Below are 20,910 nucleotides of genomic sequence, written 5' to 3' on the forward strand. Positions count from 1 at the left end.
TAAACAAAACAAAAACTGGTTCCTCGTGTTATTCTATAGCCTATGGAAGAAAATACAAACCTTCCCTTTTTCTTCTTTCTTTAAATGTTTGTGAAATTACATGAAAATACAAACTCTTTCCTGAAAATGGAACTGTATGTATATCTTGTCAAAAGACAATTTTTTTTACAGAGTACTTTTAGAATTTCTTTTTCGCTTCTAAAAGCAAACTGCCTCTGTAAATCCAATGCTTTATAAAATGACACTAGAGTATTCCGAGCAAGAAATGTACTCACTCTCTGGCTGAGTCAGAGAAGCCCTTTCCTAATGAGTACTCTGGCACTGATTGTGAACTGCCGAAGCCTTCCTATTCTAACACATTCTGCAATATTAGTGATAAACCAAAGTCCAAGGTACCGAGACCCTCAGAGAGTCCTCATCGCAGAATGTTAAGAGGTCAGGGAAGAGCGGGCATTAAAAGAAGGAACTACATTTCTCTTCCTCTCAGGGACAGGGCTATGCTCTCTAGTAACGCTTACAATAGTCAGAGTTAGGGAACTATATGGAGTATCTATAACCAGAAAAAAGCAAATAGAAACAAAAGAAAATATCTTACAAAGCACATCCATTTGGAATCTATCTTAAGTCATCAAAGCATGTACACACACATACACACACACACACACACTCACTCACTCACTTAGCCTGTGCAAGCTGCCATAACAATACTACAGATTGAATGGCTTAAACAACAGAAATTTATTTCTCATAGTTCTGGAGGCTGGGAAGTTTAAGTTCAAGCCAACAGATTCAGTTTCTGGTGAGGAATTGCTTCCTGGTTCTTTTCCTTCATCCTCCTCACAGAAAGGGCAAGGGAGCCCCTCTGAGGTCTCTTTTTTAAGGACACTAATCACATTCATGAGAGCTCTACTCTCATGACTGAATCACCTCCCGAAGACCTCACTTCCTAATTTCTAGTACCTCCTAGTACCATCACAGGGAGGGTTAGAGTTTCAACATATGAATCTGGGGACATAATAAACATTCAGTCCATTGTACAAACTCCTGTACGTACACATGCACACACACATACAATATTCCTAAACTAGAATTACCAAGCAATACCTTGATTAAAGAGCAAATATTTGCTGGATTAAATTAAATATGATACAGTATAGTAATAAAGTTTTGTGTATAAAAAGGTTAAATATGTTAGTACCAACATGGTCCTCATTCCTTCAAATAAAAGTTTAAGACATATAAAAGATTGGTATTTTCCGATCTGATATATAATCACACACAGGAAAGTATTGAGTTCAGGGTCTATGAATGGATATTTAGTTGCAATAACATTTTACTACTAAAGATATTCTTACCAAAGATAGAAGCAATAAATATGAGACAGAGATGCATCTTCCGCATCAAGCTTTGAGGAGGGATACCATGCTTCCACAGAGTACTCTGCTTCCAAAGAGGAAAACATGGGGACAATCTCACAAGTTCTCTTAGCTTTCTTGAAAGGTTAGATGACATATATTGCAAAAGCCAACACACAGAGTCTGGCATTTATTCCTGCCAATTAACAGTATCTTGTGTCCTCTCCTGAAGGCTACTCCAAGACCTACTTGTATGAGGATGGACAAAATCACGACGTTTTGCTGAAGCAAAAGGGCTTTGGGACGTGAATCTGATGAAGACGCAGAGTTAGGGCCCCGCCTGTATTCACAGTGTTTACCACTACCTCCTCCGGCACCCACAGAGCAGCCCTGAGAAGAGCAGAACTTTTGTCAGTATTCTCCCAACTAGTTCAGGCCCGTAATTCCAGAAACCAATGAGTTACCTTAGCCCTGAGCTCTGTGGAGACCTACCCTCCTGTAACATGCCAAAGGGAAAAGTCCTGATATCGTTTGAACATTGTGATCCTGCTACTTATGGACAGATAGGCACTTACTCCCTGATTTCTTCAGCAGATAAATAATTCTGCGGTTGCAAGAGAATGTAAAAAATTTAATGACTGTGTTGGGAAGTGATTGAAGCAAGATTCCAAAACTGAAAATTAAAAGGAAAAGACTTCCTTGGTCTATGAAAAAGAATCATAAGAATAAAATAGATCTGGACATTTCATAGACTTAGAAATCAGAGCCCACTCTTGTGGGTCTTTTAGAATCCAAGCTACAGTTCCTCAGTTTACACAAAAGTTCATTAATCTGTGAGTCTTAAAGGCAAGGAAGTCTTTTCTTCTGAGTAATTCATCTCCCTGTGTACCCACTGGGTTATATCTACATGGACACAGCTTCACAACATTCTTTCCACAGAATATGTTCCTCTATTTAAATACTTCCCTCTCCAGATCTTCTACCCACAGCACTCTCTGATATTCTCCAGGTAGAAATATCTTCTCTATATTCATTTTCCTCTTGTGCCATTTATCACTTTTACATATTTACAATTATTTGGTGTGCCTGTCTCTTATTAAATTACAAGCTTCTCAAAGATAGGAAATTCAGCCTCCCAAGAAACAGATACCATGTTTTGCCCCAGTAGGCACCTAGGGAATTCTTTGGGAGTAATGAAATGAATAACGTTACAGGGAGCCCATTTTAAAAATAATTTGGACCCAGGAATTGATGGTGACTCTCCTGAAACAAAGGTCTAGAAGAATTGCAAAAGGGGAAAGAGAGGAGGGAAAAAGACTTGTTGGAAGTGTCAGGAGCAAGCACAGAGGCTTTTTCTCTCACGAATGATAGCAAATTTCTTAATGGAAGATGATCCCAATCAATAGAGCCAGACAGCTGATTTATATAATGGAATCACGCTGAAGGAGTGGTCTTCCCCTGCAGAGCCATCTGAAAGGGGAAAAGGGTTACTAGGCTAGGGAGACCAGGGGACTCCACAAGTGTATCTGCTGGTGCTCATAAATATGTTCCCCATCAACAAACCACAGGAGAGCTCCAGAGAGCAGCCTCCTTGAGCCTGGATGCTGGAGAGTGACGGTGGGGCTGGTGCGGCTGCTGTATTTTGGCTGCTGCTGCTGCCGCTGCTTGCCACTGGGCAGATACCGCAGTGAGGGGTCTGACCGCGCTGAGTGCTCTCAAGAGCCTGGGTCTGGCCGGGAGCGAGAAGTTGAGAGTGAGGGTTGGGAGGTGGGCAGGACTCACCGAGGAGCTGCAAACCAAAACAAGAAATCTAGGGAGCAGAAGGAGGAAAGAGAGTGAGCTGGAGCCAAGACCTCAGGCCAAGTGGAGCTGGAGGAAATGTCATCATTGGTAAAGGAGGACTTGGAGAAGAAACTGTTTAAGCCACTCTCACAGAATCTGTACGAGTTTATTGAAATAGAGTTCTCGGTCCAGGACAGGTATTACCTCTGTGTGTCAGGTAATCTGTTCTTTCTGTTATCATTTCAAAATGTAAATAACCCTGAGAGGCTTAGGTGATAGAGGGAAATTGAGGGTGTTTACTTTTCTACACAGTAACAGCACATGTATCTTGTTGTGATAGAATTTAACTATGCCAAGATAAAGAATTTGGATTTTACAGCATTTTTGTAAGTGCTAAAATGGAAAGCAAAATGTATTGTATTAGTATTCTGGTTAATTGTTCAGAAATGAAACTGGATATGTGCTTTTTCTGATCTGATTACTCTCCAATCTTTTATTCAACTCACTTGCATGGCAAACTGTTTTATTTGTGTATGAGCTCATTTTAAAAAAATCAACAGAAAGCTCTCTGTATATTTTTAAACATATTGGATAACTGAGTTATACAGCTCTATTTCCAACCAGTCTGGAAACTAGCGTTCTCTCTTTTCATGCTGGGACAGAAAAAAAAAAAGACCTAAGATTTTCTTCTGAGGTTTATTTAGACTTCCTGGTGGCTTATTTTGAAAAGAGAAATGATCTTTTAAAAATTCTTTCTCACAGTATGCTCACAGAAACTATTTTAATGGTAGAAATTAGTTCATGAAGATGGAACTTAAAGGAAATATTCTCTAAACTATTCAACTAAAATATTTGTCCTCATGTTTTAAACATTCATGAAAATTGTTCAAAGGTAGGTATAAGTTTTTTCACTTACATATGATTTACCTAACCTGCAATTATTGTGCTGAACTTAGACAAAAATGTTTGTGCCACTATTGAATTTAATATACAGCATTTTCTTTTTCTAATCCATGATTTTTAATAGTTTTCAGGAGCTTAAGGAAACAGGTTAGAAAATCTAACTTTCATTGCACACTTTGCTTTTTAAGGCACACTGTTCAACATTTTCAGAAAGTCTATTATACTTCCCTTCCTGATACTTTGCTCAAAAGAACTTGCGAAAGTTGTCAAGAGAGAGTGCTGTAAGAGAAGTAGAACATCTTTAAAGAAAGTGCTAAGAACGCTTTAAAATCCTATCATTTCTAACAGGTATACTAATATTTACTTAATAATAAGAATAATAAGATTTATCTTATGCTTTACCTAGGATATTTTGCCAAATAAAATGTGTGAGGCTTGGCATATCCGCTAGGTACAAAACTTCCTCAGTCCAGGAAAAAGTCAAATTATGGAAAATGATCAAATGAAAAAATTTTAGAAACTGCATTATATTCAAACCATCAGATCACTCTATCTTAAAATATTTTGACTTAGTGTATTAGAGAAAATGCTTATTCCAACATTAAAATTTAATAGTTAATTTTATTCCTATTGAAATTCTTTATAAAGCTAATTACTCATCATGTAACATTATAGTATATACACATTGTTTTAAATCCTGTGAAAATAAAGCAATCATAATAATGTTTATGTATTTACCAGAAATGATATAAATCTAATTTACTAGATGTATCTTAATGCCCCCCTCCAACAATATAATTAACTAAACTTGTTCTATCTGGCATGAGGAAAAAAACACTCCTAGAATTAAATTTTTGGAAATGGATGTAATTTTTCACCCCAATATTCTCAAGTTCTGAGAGACACTGTCGGCTGGGGTCACCTGCTGTCTTTTTTTCATAAATAACATGAATCCTTTTAATTAAGGTTGGTTAAAAGGTGTTGGCATTATTAACATGTGCGAAGGAAACCTCTTTAGGGGTCAAAGTTTTCACCTGATAAATGATCAAATAAAGTAAGTGATCACTTTCATTAGTAAAATTCAATGATTCTCTTATGTAAGAAGTAAGGGAAAAACAAGATTGTCTCAGAGGTGAAGAGGAGATGGTACTGTGATATTCCTGGTAAACGTTAACATTAAAATTAATTTTCACTTACCAGTTTCATGACTCTCCTCTGTATCACGTCCATCAATTTGAGAGCACTTTTCCAAATGTAGCATCTCTTTACGATCATCTCAAATGCATTTAGACAGAACAGTAATTTAAAATAAAGTCAGAGCGATGCTTGCTACTTCTAAACCCTTGGCTGTGCTTTACTCAGAAAATAACTCCATTGAGAGGAATCAAACAGGCCATATCTCAATTGTGGAGGCAGATAACTCCAGATTTTGAAAGCTGGCCACCTTCTGGGAGTAGAGAGACACATAGTTATGATTTCCCCTTTATAGCTTCTAATCCAGCAGTTCTAAACTTGTGAGAGCCAAGAGTTAGGGTAGTTAAATCCCATTATACATTTCTCAGATTAAAGAAGGTATATTTAAATAAGTTACACTTTCTGTTTATCTGATCTGAGTCTGTCTTTTGCAGGGGTCTCCCAACCAGGTGATTGCAATTTACTGTTACCTGGATACTTTACTTCATCAAGGTCAAAAAACAAACATTACAAATTCCTCTCCCTCTCTGTAGTTTGCTAGTACTTACCTTGGGAATTTCATGGCACCTCAGGGTTTACCCAGTCATTTTCCCTTGGAATTGGCTTCACCTAACCCAGAATGTCATTATCCTTGGAGTTAAAAGCAGCATTTTCTTGTGAAGGAGGGAGGGGCTCTATCATGTGTGGGAACAAAAAGAGACAGGTTACTTGTGCAATGATGAGAATGCAAATGAGTTAAGGAAATTCTGAAAGACTTGAAATTGCATAGAAAGCATTAGCCATAATTGGACGGGAAGTAGCATTGCATGGAGGGATAGACATTGGAATGCTAGGAGTCAGACCAAGCTGGAGTTAAATGACTGAACTTTGCCCACCTGCCAGCTATGAAATAGAGGGCAACACCATTACTTATTCAATCTAATATTCAGTTAATATTCGATAACACCTACATTTGCACATGGACTTTCCTGGTGGCTCAGTGGTATAGAACCCACCTGCCAGTATAGAAGATGGGTTCGATCCCTGGGTTGGGAAGATCCCCTGAAGAAGGAAATGGCAACTCACTCCAGTATTCTTGGGAAAATCCATGGACAGGCAAGACTGGCAGGCTGCATTTCACAGGGTTGCAAAAGAATTGGATACAACTTAACAATTAAACAACAACATTTGCACACAGTGTTCTCTCTTTTTTAAAAATTTATTTTTAATTAGAGGGTAATTACTTTACAATGTTGTGTTGGTTTCTGCTGTACAACAATGTGAATCGGCCATAAGTATACATGTATCACCTCCCTCCCACCCCCCTATTCCACCCCTCTAGGTCCTCACAGAGCACGGAGCAGAGCTGATGCTCTCTTCTTAAATCCTAACTAGGAAAAAAGCAAACTTGATAAATTATATTCCAAATAAATAAAAGCTAGGGTTATATTGTTAAAATATATAGAAAATAATGTATTGTGTAAACATATGCCAAGATGTACAAATATAGTATATACTGTAAATAAATATTTACAATTAAAATAAAATATACAGTGAATGCATAGATGTATATTTATGTTATATAGTTTATAAATAAATTATATACATATTGCAATACAGATTATTTTTTAAGTATTCACATATATTTTGAAAAATATTCTCCATAGATAATTAATTTGAAAGTAAACAGTATTTGTTAGAATTATGGAAATAGTATGCATAAATTCTCCATACATGCTATATTTTGATGCCAAAAAAGAACTTCTCTGTGCATCAGAGAATTGAATAATTTTGTCAAATCATTTATAATATTAACAATAAGAGTGTCAAATAAGAATGTTAACAGGAAAAATAAACAAAATACTAGAGACTAGGTGTTTTATGAAGCACAAACATTAATTTCTCATATTCCTGGAGGCTGGGAAATCCAAGAACATGGTGCTTGCAGATTCAGTGTCTGGTGAGGACCTTTGTCCTCAGAGACCACTGTTTTCTCCCTGTGACCTTGTAGGGCAGGAAAGGCAAGAGAGCTCTCTGGGGTCTTTTCATAAGGGTATTAATCCTAATAACACCTTCCAAAGACCCCACCTCCTAATACCATAGACTTGACTTGAGGGTTAGATTTCAGCACAGGAATTAGAGGGAACAAACATTAAATCTGTACTACCCAGTTATTGCCCCCAAATCAATCTGATTAAAATATTTCTAGATAATTTATTTGAAAGCTACCTTTTGATTAAATCAATAATAACATTCTCAACAATCCCAAGACATAACTAATACATTAAAACATTTTCAGTGAGGCTTCTTGTTTTTAATATCTCATGGTAATTTCCTCCTATTACTTAATTTCAATGATGAAAGCAGTCATATAACTCTAGGATTATGAAATGATGGTAGTTTATGTGTTTAAAATATTTCTGTGCAGCTTACTTACAAGCTACTTTTTTTTCCTCTTATCTGCCAAATTATATTGGATCATTGGCCAATTTCTTTCCACTTAGCCTCCTGAATGACACTTTTACCATGAGTGACTATTTTACTATGATAATAGAGGCAATTATTAACAACAATGTTTATTACAAAATTAAAAGTGAAAATCAATGGTTGGCATGAAGTTAAGATGGTTATTCTGAAAATGCTAACTAAAATAATAATATTGGAGTAGGTTCATTCTGAAATTACCTGGGTCTATAGATATCACCAAATCATAATTGCACAGTAATATATCTGATGTCACTAAAACCAACCGTGCAACATTCTAACTACACAAACACATTTCTGTTTTAAGACCATGTGATAAGTTGCCACTTTGCCACTGCATTAATGTGGATATGGCCACTTAATTTTAGCTGGCAGCAGAGCCCAAGCATGGAGATGAGGGGTTGGGTCCACTCCAGCCTGAGCAGACTTCTTCAACTCTTGGCTAAAGACAATTCTTGGAACCTCCTTGACTACAGAGGAGATTGTTTTGCCAAATCAAGGAGGATATACTGTCACTGTGCTGCATCATTGTATCAAAAAGTTAAATTTTAAAGCATGATTGCTGTTTTCTTAGTTTGTAGTTAGTGGGATAGTGATCACTAATGTAAGAAAACTTGATAACTAGTAGATCCTACCTTCTTATCTCTTTTTTCACTCCCTCCCTTAGACCCATCTTTGCAGCGGTCCCCAACCTTTTTGCCACCAGGAATCATTTTGTGGAAGACAATTTTTCCATGGACCAGAGCAAAAGAGGGATGGTTTAGGGATGATTCAAGCACATTATATTTATTGTGCATGTTATTTCTTATTATGACATCAGATCCAACCTCACATCATCAGGCATTAGATCCCAGGGGTTGGGGACCCCTGCTTTATAGAACTGCTGAAGAAAACTTTCTAAAATATAAAGTTTAGCTTGACTGTTTACTTAAAGTCCTTCAGTGAGAACACAACCCTCTGTAAATCTCCCGACATATATAACTTTCAGGATGATATTTGAACTCCTTAGCCTAGCATTCTAGACCATTCAGGAACCAGGTCCTGCCTTCCCCGTTTCCTATCACCTAGTCCCCCTACACGTCATGCCAACAGTGGTAAATGCCTGCGAGGACTAGAAGATTCAAGGATCTTATGCTTTTGTGCACACGCTGTTTCAGCACTCCCTGTACCCCTTTATTCATTCTGCTGACTCCCACGGCCCTTTGCAACTCAGAAAACCTGTCAAGAAGCTCTCTCAGACCTCCAGTGGGATGCAGATACCCCTTCCCCTTGGTCCTATAAGACCTGTTCATTCCTCGTTCACAGGACTGTAGCCATGCGTTTTCTTTCTGAAGCCCCACACTCTGTAATCTCAGTGGGAACATGAATGGTGCCGCAGAGGAATACATTTTTTCAATTCCTAGCCCAGGACTTTGTACAAAAGGGGAACTCAGATATCAAATTAATGGAAAAACCCAGTGGGTCTGCACTTAATGAGCTGGTTATCCTAACGGGTCGATGAGACCATGAATTTGCTTCAGATGACATTTTATACAGTATCCAGTTATTTCTCCCCATCCCCATCCTCTCCCGCTTCCTAAGTAGCCAGTGAGACAGCTAGTCAGAACAAGAGTGTCATCATTTGATTCTGAGGTAGAGCCTTTGTCTGGACAGACAACCGCCTTCTAGTGGAAGCAACCACCTCTGAAAGCTTATCCTTAGCAAGTATGACAGAGGCTTCTGTGCTTCCACGTCAACTCACCAACCAAATGACTTCTTTTCTTCTCTCTTCCTTTCCTCTTCCCAAAGCAAACATCTAGACTGGTGGAAGTAGATCTTTTTAGGGCTGGAAAAGTATACACGAGCAGAAATCCACCAAGTTTTGCATACAATTTCAGGAGAATCACAGACTCTGAGTCAGTTTTCTTGCTGCTGCTGCTAAGTCGCTTCAGTCGTGTCCGACTCTGTGCAACCCCATAGATGGCAGCCCACCAGGCTCCCCCATCTCTGGGATTCTCCAGGCAAGAACACTGGAGTGTTCCTTCTCCAATGCATGAAAGTGAAAAGTGAAAGTGAACAGGCTCAGTCGTGTCCGACCCTCAGTGACCCCATGGACTGCAGCCTTCCAAGCTCCTCCATCCATGGGATTTTCCAGGCAAGGAGTACTGGAGTTGAGTGCCATTGCTTCTCTTACCCAGGATTAAAACCTTTCACTTAAAACCTTCCACTCTAGGTCCCCTCAGGACATGGCCCTCAATCATTCCTTTGTCCTCAAAATATGCAGTCCCTCCTCTTCCAAACTCTTGGAATACGTGCTCTAAATCATAGTCTTTATTCTCTTCCTATTTCTTGTTCTGAACCCTACATAACATAGAAACTGGTACACAGTAGGCATTCAGTGTTAGCCAGTCCATGAAGGAGGCTTCTGCAAGCTGTCTTCTACACTCCCTGTTATAGAGGAATTGCCCTCAGGGAGGAAATCAGTGATCTTCCCCAAGTCAGACTGAGTGGCAGGACTGAACTCTGCTTTTTACCCAACAAAGTGACTTCACGGGATTGTCTCCAAATCTTTGAAATTCTCTGCCCTTTTCATTTCTGTGACATCACACTGTTGGGGTTGTCTCTTTTATGATGGCTCCTTCTTAGACCTCTCTGCTGGCACCTTTTTTTTTTCCTCTGTTCCATCTCACCTTTTCCCTCTGCTTTTTTCCCTATAAACCTAGTCTTGGAAAACTGTCTACACAGAAAAGTCGTAAGTCCATATCTCCATTCCTAACTATCTCTATCTCATTCTCCTTCCAGAAACTTTATGGATCTCACCTGTATGTCAAAAACTAAACTCACTATTCTGCCCAACCAGTCCACCCTCCATACTTTTGTGTTTTGGTTTCCATCCAGTGTTATTTCCATCAAGTGTTGTCACTGCCTCATTTAAAATCTTATTTAGATTTGCTACTTCTATTTTTACTGCTCACGTCTTCCAACAACCTCATAAAACAAAACAAAGACAAAAACAATTACTATAAACTATGCACTATCCTACACCATTTACATACTTTAATCTTTACACCCCGTGAGTTTGTATCACTCTGATGTCCACTTTACAACATGAGACAGCTGAGGTTTAATCTCTCTATGATTAAGTAACATGCTCAGACCACAGTGTAAGAAGTGATAACTAATCTCGTCACCAGCCCCAACTCTAGAGCCCCCAGGGTCCAGGCCAGACTCCCATCCTTCCCACCAGAGGGAGGGCTCAACACACCAGTCCACAGTGGTTTCTGTCACTTTTCAAAACTTTTTCACAACCTGGTTAACCTTAACCTGCATCACGTCCTAACACCAATCAGTCTATACAATCCACTGTCTCTAATCCTACCTGGTGAAGCTCAGGGTCAATTGTCCTCTCAGTTTGTCATACTGTCCTTTACCTGGAAATGCCTTCAGCATCATCCCTGCCTTTCTGAAACTGGACTAATTTAAAAGCTCTATCTCCAACTCTATTTCTTCCATGATTCTTTCCTTAACTTTTCCAATCCTCTTTCTTCTAAGAGCTCCTGTTGAGCATATAGTCTGTTCCAAATTGCTGATCTATTACTGTGACTACATTGTAATACATTGTTTTCATCTTAACTAGGAAGCCATGCCAAAGTGATATTTCTAGAACCAAAAGACAGTCTCCCTCAAAGACAAATTCCAGTCTCACTCTGAGGAGACAGAACCAGCCTGCAACACTCCAAGTGACATCAACCATCTTGAAAGCTTAAGATATTCAATTCCCACTGCCACTCCTCTATGATATAATTGTGTACCTTCATAATACATATTTTATATGACATGTCTGTTAGCCTTTTCTCTTCAACAAAACCAGAAGTTACCAGAGGGCAGGCAATCATTTACCCCCACTGGCAATCGTAACAGTTCTATCCAGCAAATTGTGGATATCTAGGAAATACTCCCTTGATAATTCATTGAGAACTTTCAATTCAAGAGTTCTAACATCAAGTGCTGATTCTTCTGGTGTGTTCGTATGAGACCAAACTCAATGATTTTAAGGCCAGAAAATTATTTCCCTTATGTCGTCACATAAAATAAGCAATGCTTTTCCCCACACCCCTCAAAGTATAGTAGTAAAGTTTTTGTCTCACTGGTGCATTTTAAGCACTAGAAGTTTAGATACACTCTGGAGAAGATTAAAAACCTCAAACAATACCAAATAGGTTAGTAAAAGCTGTGTTGCAAGCTGTCCTATATCCAAAATCTCAGAGCAACTTTAAAAGAAAGCGTGCATGATATTATTTGCATGCTCTCTCTTCCACAGTTGGTTGCTGGGTGAGCAGAATGATTTACTTTCCTGACCTCATTTTCTTATATTGTCATAAATTAAAATTCCAACTTGTTCTGGTAAACACTTTGGCACTGACTGTATGCTCACGCTAAGCCTCTTATTTCCTGCCCTGAGTTGAACTCCATCCTCCACCACAAAGCTCAGAGCTGAAAGCATAGAGCTCGGTGTTCTATCTGGCAGACATTACCGCAGCTGTATGTGACCACAACTATAGCAAAAATAAAGTTAACACACTGATAGAAGAACAGTGAGCAAATCTGAGGGAACATTCATGAAGCTTCAGATACCTCAGAGTTTACAATTAGGGTGCAGATATAATGTATGTTCAGGTTCATTATATGAAAAGGAGATACATAAATACAGAAAACTATGACTTGGTGAATAATTTATTACCTTGCAAGAGTCTATGTAAACGAAGTCTTTTTCTGTCCTACAGTGACCAAAAATGAAGAAGTAAAAATAATTATGGTGAAACACTACAGAATAGGTTTAGATGAAAAATATGAAGTAACCAAAAAGTGGTCTTTGAATGATCTGCAGATGATCGATGGAAAAGAAGCAGATACAGTAAGTGTTATGTTTTGTAAGGGAGCTATGGAATCAGTATGCTGGAGATCTTAATGGTTAATATCCCACTTCATACATTTTTGCCATATACTGAGTGTTAAGATGACATATTGTTCTTAAGTAGTACGGTTTAATCTACTGGGATGATCTACTGGTTTGTTTTTTCTGTTTCTATGAGTTTAAACTTGAATTTTGTCTATTAGATTTAAAAGCGTCTTTCCCAAGTGCTTCCTAATAGGTAAAACAAAATCTTCTGTCTGTTTTGAAACTTTAAATATCTGACACTTTCACACCACTCTCTCCCCATCCCAACTTCCTCCACAAGTTGTGGGAATTCCTTTCCTCACCTTCTTCAGATTTTACTGCCAGTTAGCCAGTTGGTCCTCCAGAAGGACTGATAACTCTAGGAAATCCTACAGCCTCGGTGTTGAAAGTATAGAGTGTGTAATCTCTCGTGTGACCACTTGAAAGTGGTTCTCCCAGTTTCTCCTTAAAGTCTGCTGATGGAAAACTCATTACCACATGAAGAAGTCCATTCTATTTCTGAATTGCCATCCTTTATCTTTACATGTCCTACTTATGTTTCATTATTTGTTTATATTTATGTGGCTGTGCCAGGTCTTAGTTGCAGCATGTGGGATCTAGCTCCCTAACCAGGGATGGAACCCAGGCCCCCTGTGTTGGGAGGATGGAGTCTTAGCCAGTGGACCACCAGGGAAGAAGCCCCTCCTACTTATATCTAACCCAAATCTGCTTCACTATGACATCTACCCATCAGTTCTAGTTTTTCCATTTGGTACAACCAGAACAAACCAAACCCTGCTTTCACATAGCAGCCTTTTCAATATTTGAAGACAACTATAAGGTTCCCTCAAGTTTTCTCTTTTCTGGGTTAAATGTAACCATTCATTCTTTAAATGATGTTCATATGAAAATTAAATAAGATAATATGACAGGACCATACAAACACTAAGAGGGAATAGCACTGTTGTTATTTTATGCAATGACATTGCTACAACACCTTCCACTATGCTATTTTCTCTCCTCTGAAATGCTTGTTTCTCCAGAATTAAATACAATACTTTGGAGTTAGTGTGACCTGTTTATAATTCCTTTGATCTGAATTCTTGTTTCTATTAAACACTCAACTGAGCCCTCAGATCTTTTTGGCATGAATTGCCTTTTAACCTGATCCATCCATGGGGTCGCTAAGAGTTGGACATGACTGAGCGACTTCACTTTCACTTTTAACTTTCATGCATTGGAGAAGGAAATGGCAACCCACTCCAGTGTTCTTGCCTGGAGAATCCCAGGGACGGGGGAGCCTGGTGGGCTGCCATCTATGGGGTCGCACAGAGTCAGACACGACTGAAGCGACTTAGCAGCAGCAGCCATACCCTCTATGTACCTAGGATAAAATGTAAATAAAGGCCCTTGATCATCTGGCTTCTTTATCTCTGGTTATTCTCCCTAAAACTTTATACAGTGAAAGTACTTAACTACTGACTCTTGGGGCTTAGAATGCCAGTCACCTCCATCCCTCACCCCATTCTTAGATTCTCCTTGAAGTAAAGTACTACTCATGTCCCCCAGCCCTACAACCCCATTGCATTATGGATGTAAATAATCCAACAAACTGCAATTGTTGGCTTACTCTGTCTCCCCTCTGAATAAAAACCTGCAACCCTTACTTTTCATCTTTTATTATAGCCTTCTGTCTAACAGATATTAGGGACTCAAATGCTTCTGTTATCGTTGGATGAATTAGAATGTAAGCTCACTTATTTCTCATCCTATTCAATGCCATACTCTTAGTTTGGTCTATTATTCCCACCTATCAAATCTCCTAATATTTTGATTCATTAACATTCACTGTAGTATGGTGCAAATTTAATTTGAACAGCATTTAGCACTTCATTCAAGTCAATAATAAAAATGGTGAAGCAGGCAGACCTAAGTATACCTTTGGGTAATTGATAGGTTATCATGACTACTACTATTATTACCATTACTACTAGTACTGCTACATGCTACCATCTCACACTTAGTAAACAGTTATCAGATGACAAGGACCAAAAGAACTCTTTCCAGACATAATTTCATATAATAGTCACAACCCATGAATTAGATTCTAGCATTACTCCTAATTTACAGATGAGGAACATGAGACATAAAGAGACTAACTGACTTGCCCAAGGTCAAATACTTTAGTGATGGAGGTAGATTTTACCTCCAAATCTATTAATTCATCTTCTTTGGACTTGTTGTTTACCATTTATACAAATTTTTATATTTGTTCATTCACTGAGAATTTATGGTATATTAGGTCTTGCTAGGCTCTGATGATAAGTGGTAAGTTAGATGGAACAAGCACTTAATTCTGCCTCACTTATCTAGTCTGAACATCTAAATTTTACCCTTAAGATCTTTACTGAAATCAATATGTTATTTACTGTTATCTTCCAGGAATCCTGTTTTTTAAAATTTGGTATATTTGACAGGACTTCTTGGTGAAAGTATGCTGGATTTCATTATTTCTTTCCTAAGTAATCACATAGCATTTTTTTCTGGCAAGACATTCTACCTAAACATTCAACACTTTAGGAAATATTTTTGGCATGTCAATATGCTGGAACATTACATGGCCATTAAAACTCATGTTTCCAAAAGAATACCTCAGAACACAATTGTTCATCATTTAATACATTTTGTAAAAGTCATCTGATACAAAACTTTTCTATAGTATTATCTTATTTCACATATTTAATCTGTCATAGTATCAAACACTTGAAAGCTGAACCTCAAATTTTAACACAAAAATATATAGATTTGTGTATATGCATATATGAAGCTAATCAGTACTTTAGCAATAACTATCTCTGTGTGATAAGATTATTATAATTTTTAAGTTATTATCTTCTTTCTACTTTTATATATGTGCCAAAAGTTCTGTGTTGCATTGAATTTTATCAGAAATTAATGTCAACTTCATTAATATGTAGTTTTAGAAATTAACCATTCCCATTTCTTTTTTTTTTTTTTTTTGGACCATTTTCTTTTGTTGTAAGTTCTCAAATATTTACTGATGTCACAATTATTTTCTACAAGCTTGGTCAGTGCCCAGGAATGTATTAATCAAGCCTGTCAACTCAGATACACTGGAAGCAGCTAACTCTGCTCTACTTTATCCTCACCTTTCTAGCATTTAGTTTCATCTCTATGTTGTTGATTCTTCCCTTTCACATTTGAAGATCATTATCTTTCATAGTGAACTAGATAGATACAAAAGAGAAGTTGAGTATTTCTAATTTTCTCATCTCTTCAGGACCTAAAATATTAAACTGTCAGAAGAAAATCTGTAATATCCAAAGTGTAGTTCTTTTAAATATTTCTTCCCTGTGGATGAGGTAAAAATATTTCAATTGTTCTGGGAATTTCCACTTCTCTTCCCTCTTGTAATCGAATCCTCAGGAGTCAGCATTTATTATATTTTTCTCAATAGCAGTGATACAGTTTTAAAGAGAGCTATTTCAAGCCAGAAAGTTGTCAACTTTAATATGGAATGGAATTGAAACTGAAGCCAATTTATATTGCAGAAATCAAAATAATGGGGGACTTGGAGACTGTTGTGGTACAACAGGAGAGAGGATGATGTAGCAAGAAATGTGGCTGGGCTGATTGAGAGCTTGGTTCTCATCTTGGCTCTGCCAATAACGTGTGGCCTGGGCTTTAACCCTCTGGAAACTATCATTCACAATTACAGTACATTATATTATAATCTATTATAAACAAGAGATTACAGAATGAACTATGAGATTCCCTTTTAGCTCTATCAAAAGAAAGAAAGAGAGAAAGAAGAAGAGGGAGAGAGGAAGGAAGGAAGGAAGGAAGCAGGGAAGAAGATGGAGGGATGGACAGATGTGTATTCTATGTTCATGCCTGCTTAGCCTTCAATCATTAGGCTAATGGAAAAAGTTAATCCTCTCCAAGTATTTCAAAAATATAAAGCATATTTTCTACATGACAAGGAGCAAATGGTTCTGTGAGAAAACCACACAAGTGTGATTAGTATCTGGTGATGGAATGGGTGTGATTTCCTTTCATTGAGATTCTCTACGCAAGTATCTTTCAACTGGCAACTATGACAGTTAGGAAACATTTTGCATGGTGTGAGTTGGGAAAATGCACTTAAAATCATATTACTCTTGTACACTTTTTAAATATTTCTTTGTTTTTTAAAAATTGCAATAGTGCAAAGCAAGGTGGTATTACCAGCAGTATCGTAATCTCTGGCGGCAGATCTGGGAAATGGAACTATCATTCATTAAGCTCATTAAGCTCCATCCTAGTGTCACAGTTTATGATTAACCTCATGTAAACTTCATAGCAACCCTATCTAAAAGTGAAGGCCAAATCTGATAAGGATCTTGCCCATGGTTATATCAGTGTCAAAACAGTGGTCTAACTACAAAACCCTTGTTCTTTTTCCTGCCTGCTGCAAGAATCTCCCTATTTTTTTTTAAATTGCAGTATATAAGTTGTTTATAAACCTTACACACTATACAGTAACAGATTATTAATACTGTTGTTTGGTTTTGTCTCTCTCTGCCTCCTTATCATTTAGGACAATGTTCACCTCCACTTCTCTTTTTCCCTTGTGGCTCAATTAGTAAAGAATTCGCCTGCAATGCACAAGACCTGGGTTCAATCCCCAGGTTGGGAAGATACCCTGGAGAAGGGAATGGCTACCCAATCCCGTATTCTGGCCTGGAGAATTCCATGAAATGTATAGCCCATGGGGTCCCAAAGAGTCAGACATGACTGAGACAACTTCACTTTCACTTCACTTTCAGCTCAGTTCAACACGTGTTTGTTGAGATGGATAAGCATGGATAAGCACCAGGAACACAAAAGATAAATGATTCAAAAACTCTGCCCTCAAGGAGAGTTAGAAGTTAGGCAGATAACAAATTTGAAAGCATTTTGTAAATTGAAAAAGCTCTTTATAAATGCAAGGCATTGTTGTTACTACTATTAGTGACAGTAGCAGTTATTATTTGGAGAAGGAAATGGCACCCCACTCCAGTACTCTTGCCTGGAAAATCCCATGGATGGAGGAGCCTGGTAGGCTACAGTCCATGGTGTCGGGAGGAGTCGGACACGACTAAGTGACTTCACTTTCACTTTTCACTTTCATGCATTGGAAAAGGAAATGGCAACCCACTCCAATATTCTTGCCTGGAGAATCCCAGGGACAGAGGAGCCTGGTGAGCTGCCGTCTGTGGGGCCGCACAGAGTCAGACACGACTGACGGGGCTTAGCAGCAGTAGCAGCGGCAGCAGTTATTATTATTTTACCATGTAGACCTAGATCAGATTTGATGCCTACTTTTTCCCAAAACATCTCCCCTAGAAGTACAGAGCCTAACTCAATCCAATGAGTCAGTGTCAAATTGTCAGTTTTAGTCAAATGATTTAATGCTCCTTGTCATTAACTTTAAAAGTAATTCCTTGCTATTAACTTCAAAGCCAGCAAGTTGGTGACCTGCCTACCTGCTGCCTTCCTGCTAAGTCGCTCCAGTTGTTTCCGACTCTGTGCAACCCTATGGACTGTAGCCTGCTAGGCTCCTCTGTCCATGGGATTCTCCAGGCAAGAATACTGGAGTGGGTTGCCATTTCCTGCTCCAGAGAATCTTCCTGACCCAGGGATCGAATCACTTCTCTTGCATCTCCTGAATTCACAGGTGGGCTCTTTACCACTAGCACCACCTGGAAAGTTAGAGACTTAGCGAATATGCATGCATGTATGCCAAATGCTGATTCTGTATTTCCCCCTTCTACCACTGAAATAGCAAAAAGGACCAACATGCTAGTTGAGAAAAGGTTTCTCCTTTTCTCTCCTGTGGAAGTCTGCTAAGTGGGTTTATTCTCCATCCCCTCCAACCTCTCCAATTCACTACCCTAGAAAGACTTGATAACTACACATTCTAACATATGTTTTATTAAGCAATATGTTTGAACCAGGTAGCTTTGGAAAGCTCATTTCTAGAGTCTTTGAAATATGTTTGATATCTTACAATCAATACGCATACAAAAGAATATGAGAGAATCCAGGAAATCTAGCTACTTTCTAGCTACAAACAAAACCTTGGCTCTCTTTTTCTTCTAGGACAATCCATTCTTTGATCTGCACTTCAAGAAAGTGTACAGTTTGGAAGCATATAGTTGTGCTTCGAAATACGCCTTTGCCCGGACTGTAAACAAGCTGAATCATGCATACCTCAAGAAGGACTTGCAGATCGTGAACTTTGATTCTACTTACATTAATGATGATTCCATTTGGTCCTCCAACAACAAGGATTGCTTGGTCCTTATGAGAATATGCTTTTATGCCTTCAATTTAGTGTGCTTGTCCCTGTGTCCTCTGCCACTCTGAATACATAGACTATGTTCCTTCATCAGCGTTCTATGAAAATGATTCCCTAAGTAAATATCGATAGTCATGATTTTGTTTCTTCCCTTTATCGGTGACTATTATTTATATGAAAATAAAGTGATGCTTTGTGAATTGCCATGAAATGTGCTTTAATGCAGTCATTCAATATTTGGGACTCTTGCCTATGTGTTCTTTGGTAACTTTGGAAGGAGTTAGATGGTTTTGCCTAAATTAGTATTCTACGAAGGGGTATCAAGAAGTATCTTGAAAGACCAAAATAAGTAGAAATGCATTCCATGTTCCTGGATAAGAAGATTTAACATTTTCAAGATGTCAATACGACCCAAAGCAACCTGCAGATCAGTATAATCCCTATCAAAATTCCAATGATTTTTTTTTTTTTTTGCAGAAATGGAAAAGTCAATCCTCAAATTCATATGGAGTTACAAGGGGCCCAACATTTCCAAACAATCTTGAAAAAGAAGTACAAAGTTAGAGGACTTACCTCTCCCAGTTTCAAAACTTGCTACAAAGGTACAGTGATCAAAGCAATCTCCTTACTGGCGTAAGGACAGATATAGACCAATGGAATAGAACTGAGAGTTCAGAAAAACTCTTACATCCATAGTCAACCAAATTTTGACTAGGGTACCAAGTTCATTCAAAAGAGGAAAAAAAATCTCTTCAACAAATGGTGCTAGGGAAAAAGTGGATATCTACATGCAAAAGAAAGAAACTAAACTCCTATCTTACACTTTAAACATCCCTAAAATGGATTAAAGATTTGACTGTAAAACATGAGAGCATAAAACTTCTAGAAGAAAACATAGGAGTAAAACTTTAGAACCTTGGATTTGGCAATGGATTTTATGACATCAAAATGAACAACAAAAGAAAACGGATAAATTGGACTTCAACAGAGTTCCTTTTGCATTAAAGAACATTATTAAGAAAGTGAAAAACAAACCTACAGAATGAAAGAAAATATTTACAAGTTATATATCTGATAAGGATCTAATACAAAGAACTCCTACAACTCAGTAATAAAAAGACGAATAACCTAATTTAAAAATAGACAGGAAACTCAAATAGATATTTCTGCAAAGAGGTTGTACAATAAGCACAAGAAAAAAAAACCTCAGCATTATTATTCATTAGAGAAATATAGATAAAAACCAAAATGAGATACCACTTCACCACTACTAGAATGGCTATTTTTTTAAAAATACGGAAAACAAGAAGTGTCGGGAAAGGTGTGGAGAAATTGAAATTCTCTTATATTGCTTGTGGGAATGTTAAATGCTATAACCATGGTGGAAAACAATTTACCTATTCCTCAAAAATCAAAACACATAATTACTGAACAACTCAGCAATTTTCCTCCTAGGTATATACCCAGAGGAATTGAAAGCAGGGATTTGAATAGATGTCTCTTCACCAGTGTTCATTGCAGCATTATTCACAGTAGCCAAAAGATGAAAACAACCCAAGTATCTATCAACAAATGAATGGATAAACAAAATGCGGTATATTCATACAGTGGAATATTATGTTGCCATAAAACATGGATGAATACTGAAAATATATGAAGTGAAATAAGCCAGTCACAAAATGACATATATTACATGATTCTACTTATATGAAATACCTAGAACAGGCAAAATTAGAGAAAGAAATTAGATTAGGGATTGCCAGGGGCTGGGAGAAGAAGGAATGGGATGTTACTGCTGAATAGTTATAGTGTTTCTTTTTGTGATGATGAATAAGTTTTGGAGATAGATGGTGGTAATGATTACACAATATTGTAAATGTAGTTAATGTTGCTGAATCATGCATTTTAAAATGGTTAAAATGGCTAATTCAGTGTTATAAATATACTTTAAT

General features: G+C 37.8%; 1 protein-coding gene across 2 annotated transcripts; it reads left to right on the plus strand.

Annotated features, from left to right (window-relative positions):
* The first annotated feature begins 2,961 nt into the window (after positions 1-2,961).
* Positions 2,962-19,924, plus strand: EXOC1L (exocyst complex component 1 like). 2 transcript variants are annotated; one of them, XR_011257930.1, is made up of 4 exons: positions 2,981-3,354; positions 12,461-12,591; positions 18,760-19,076; positions 19,436-19,924. XR_011257930.1 is itself a non-coding variant. In XM_069595028.1 (3 exons), exons 1-3 carry the CDS (start codon positions 3,234-3,236, stop codon positions 19,024-19,026), a joined length of 519 nt encoding a protein of 172 aa, XP_069451129.1. In that variant the 5' UTR covers positions 2,962-3,233; the 3' UTR covers positions 19,027-19,169. The 2 variants fall into 2 exon arrangements, 1 of the variants encoding a protein (XP_069451129.1); XM_069595028.1 differs by lacking the exon at positions 19,436-19,924 and having other exon boundaries at positions 2,962-3,354; positions 18,760-19,169.
* The last annotated feature ends 986 nt before the right edge of the window (positions 19,925-20,910 follow it).

Source organism: Ovis canadensis, chromosome 6 (assembly GCF_042477335.2).
Source record: "Ovis canadensis isolate MfBH-ARS-UI-01 breed Bighorn chromosome 6, ARS-UI_OviCan_v2, whole genome shotgun sequence".
Taxonomy (NCBI): domain Eukaryota; kingdom Metazoa; phylum Chordata; class Mammalia; order Artiodactyla; family Bovidae; genus Ovis; species Ovis canadensis.

Excerpts from the sequence above, each read along its gene's own strand:
- EXOC1L (XM_069595028.1), top strand. The coding sequence starts at position 3,234 with ATGTCATCATTGGTAAAGGAGGACTTGGAGAAGAAACTGTTTAAGCCA. Across the intron at positions 3,355-12,460 it reads GTATTACCTCTGTGTGTCAG|TGACCAAAAATGAAGAAGTA; the intron begins GTAATCTGTTCT and ends TCTGTCCTACAG. Across the intron at positions 12,592-18,759 it reads ATGGAAAAGAAGCAGATACA|GACAATCCATTCTTTGATCT; the intron begins GTAAGTGTTATG and ends TTTTTCTTCTAG.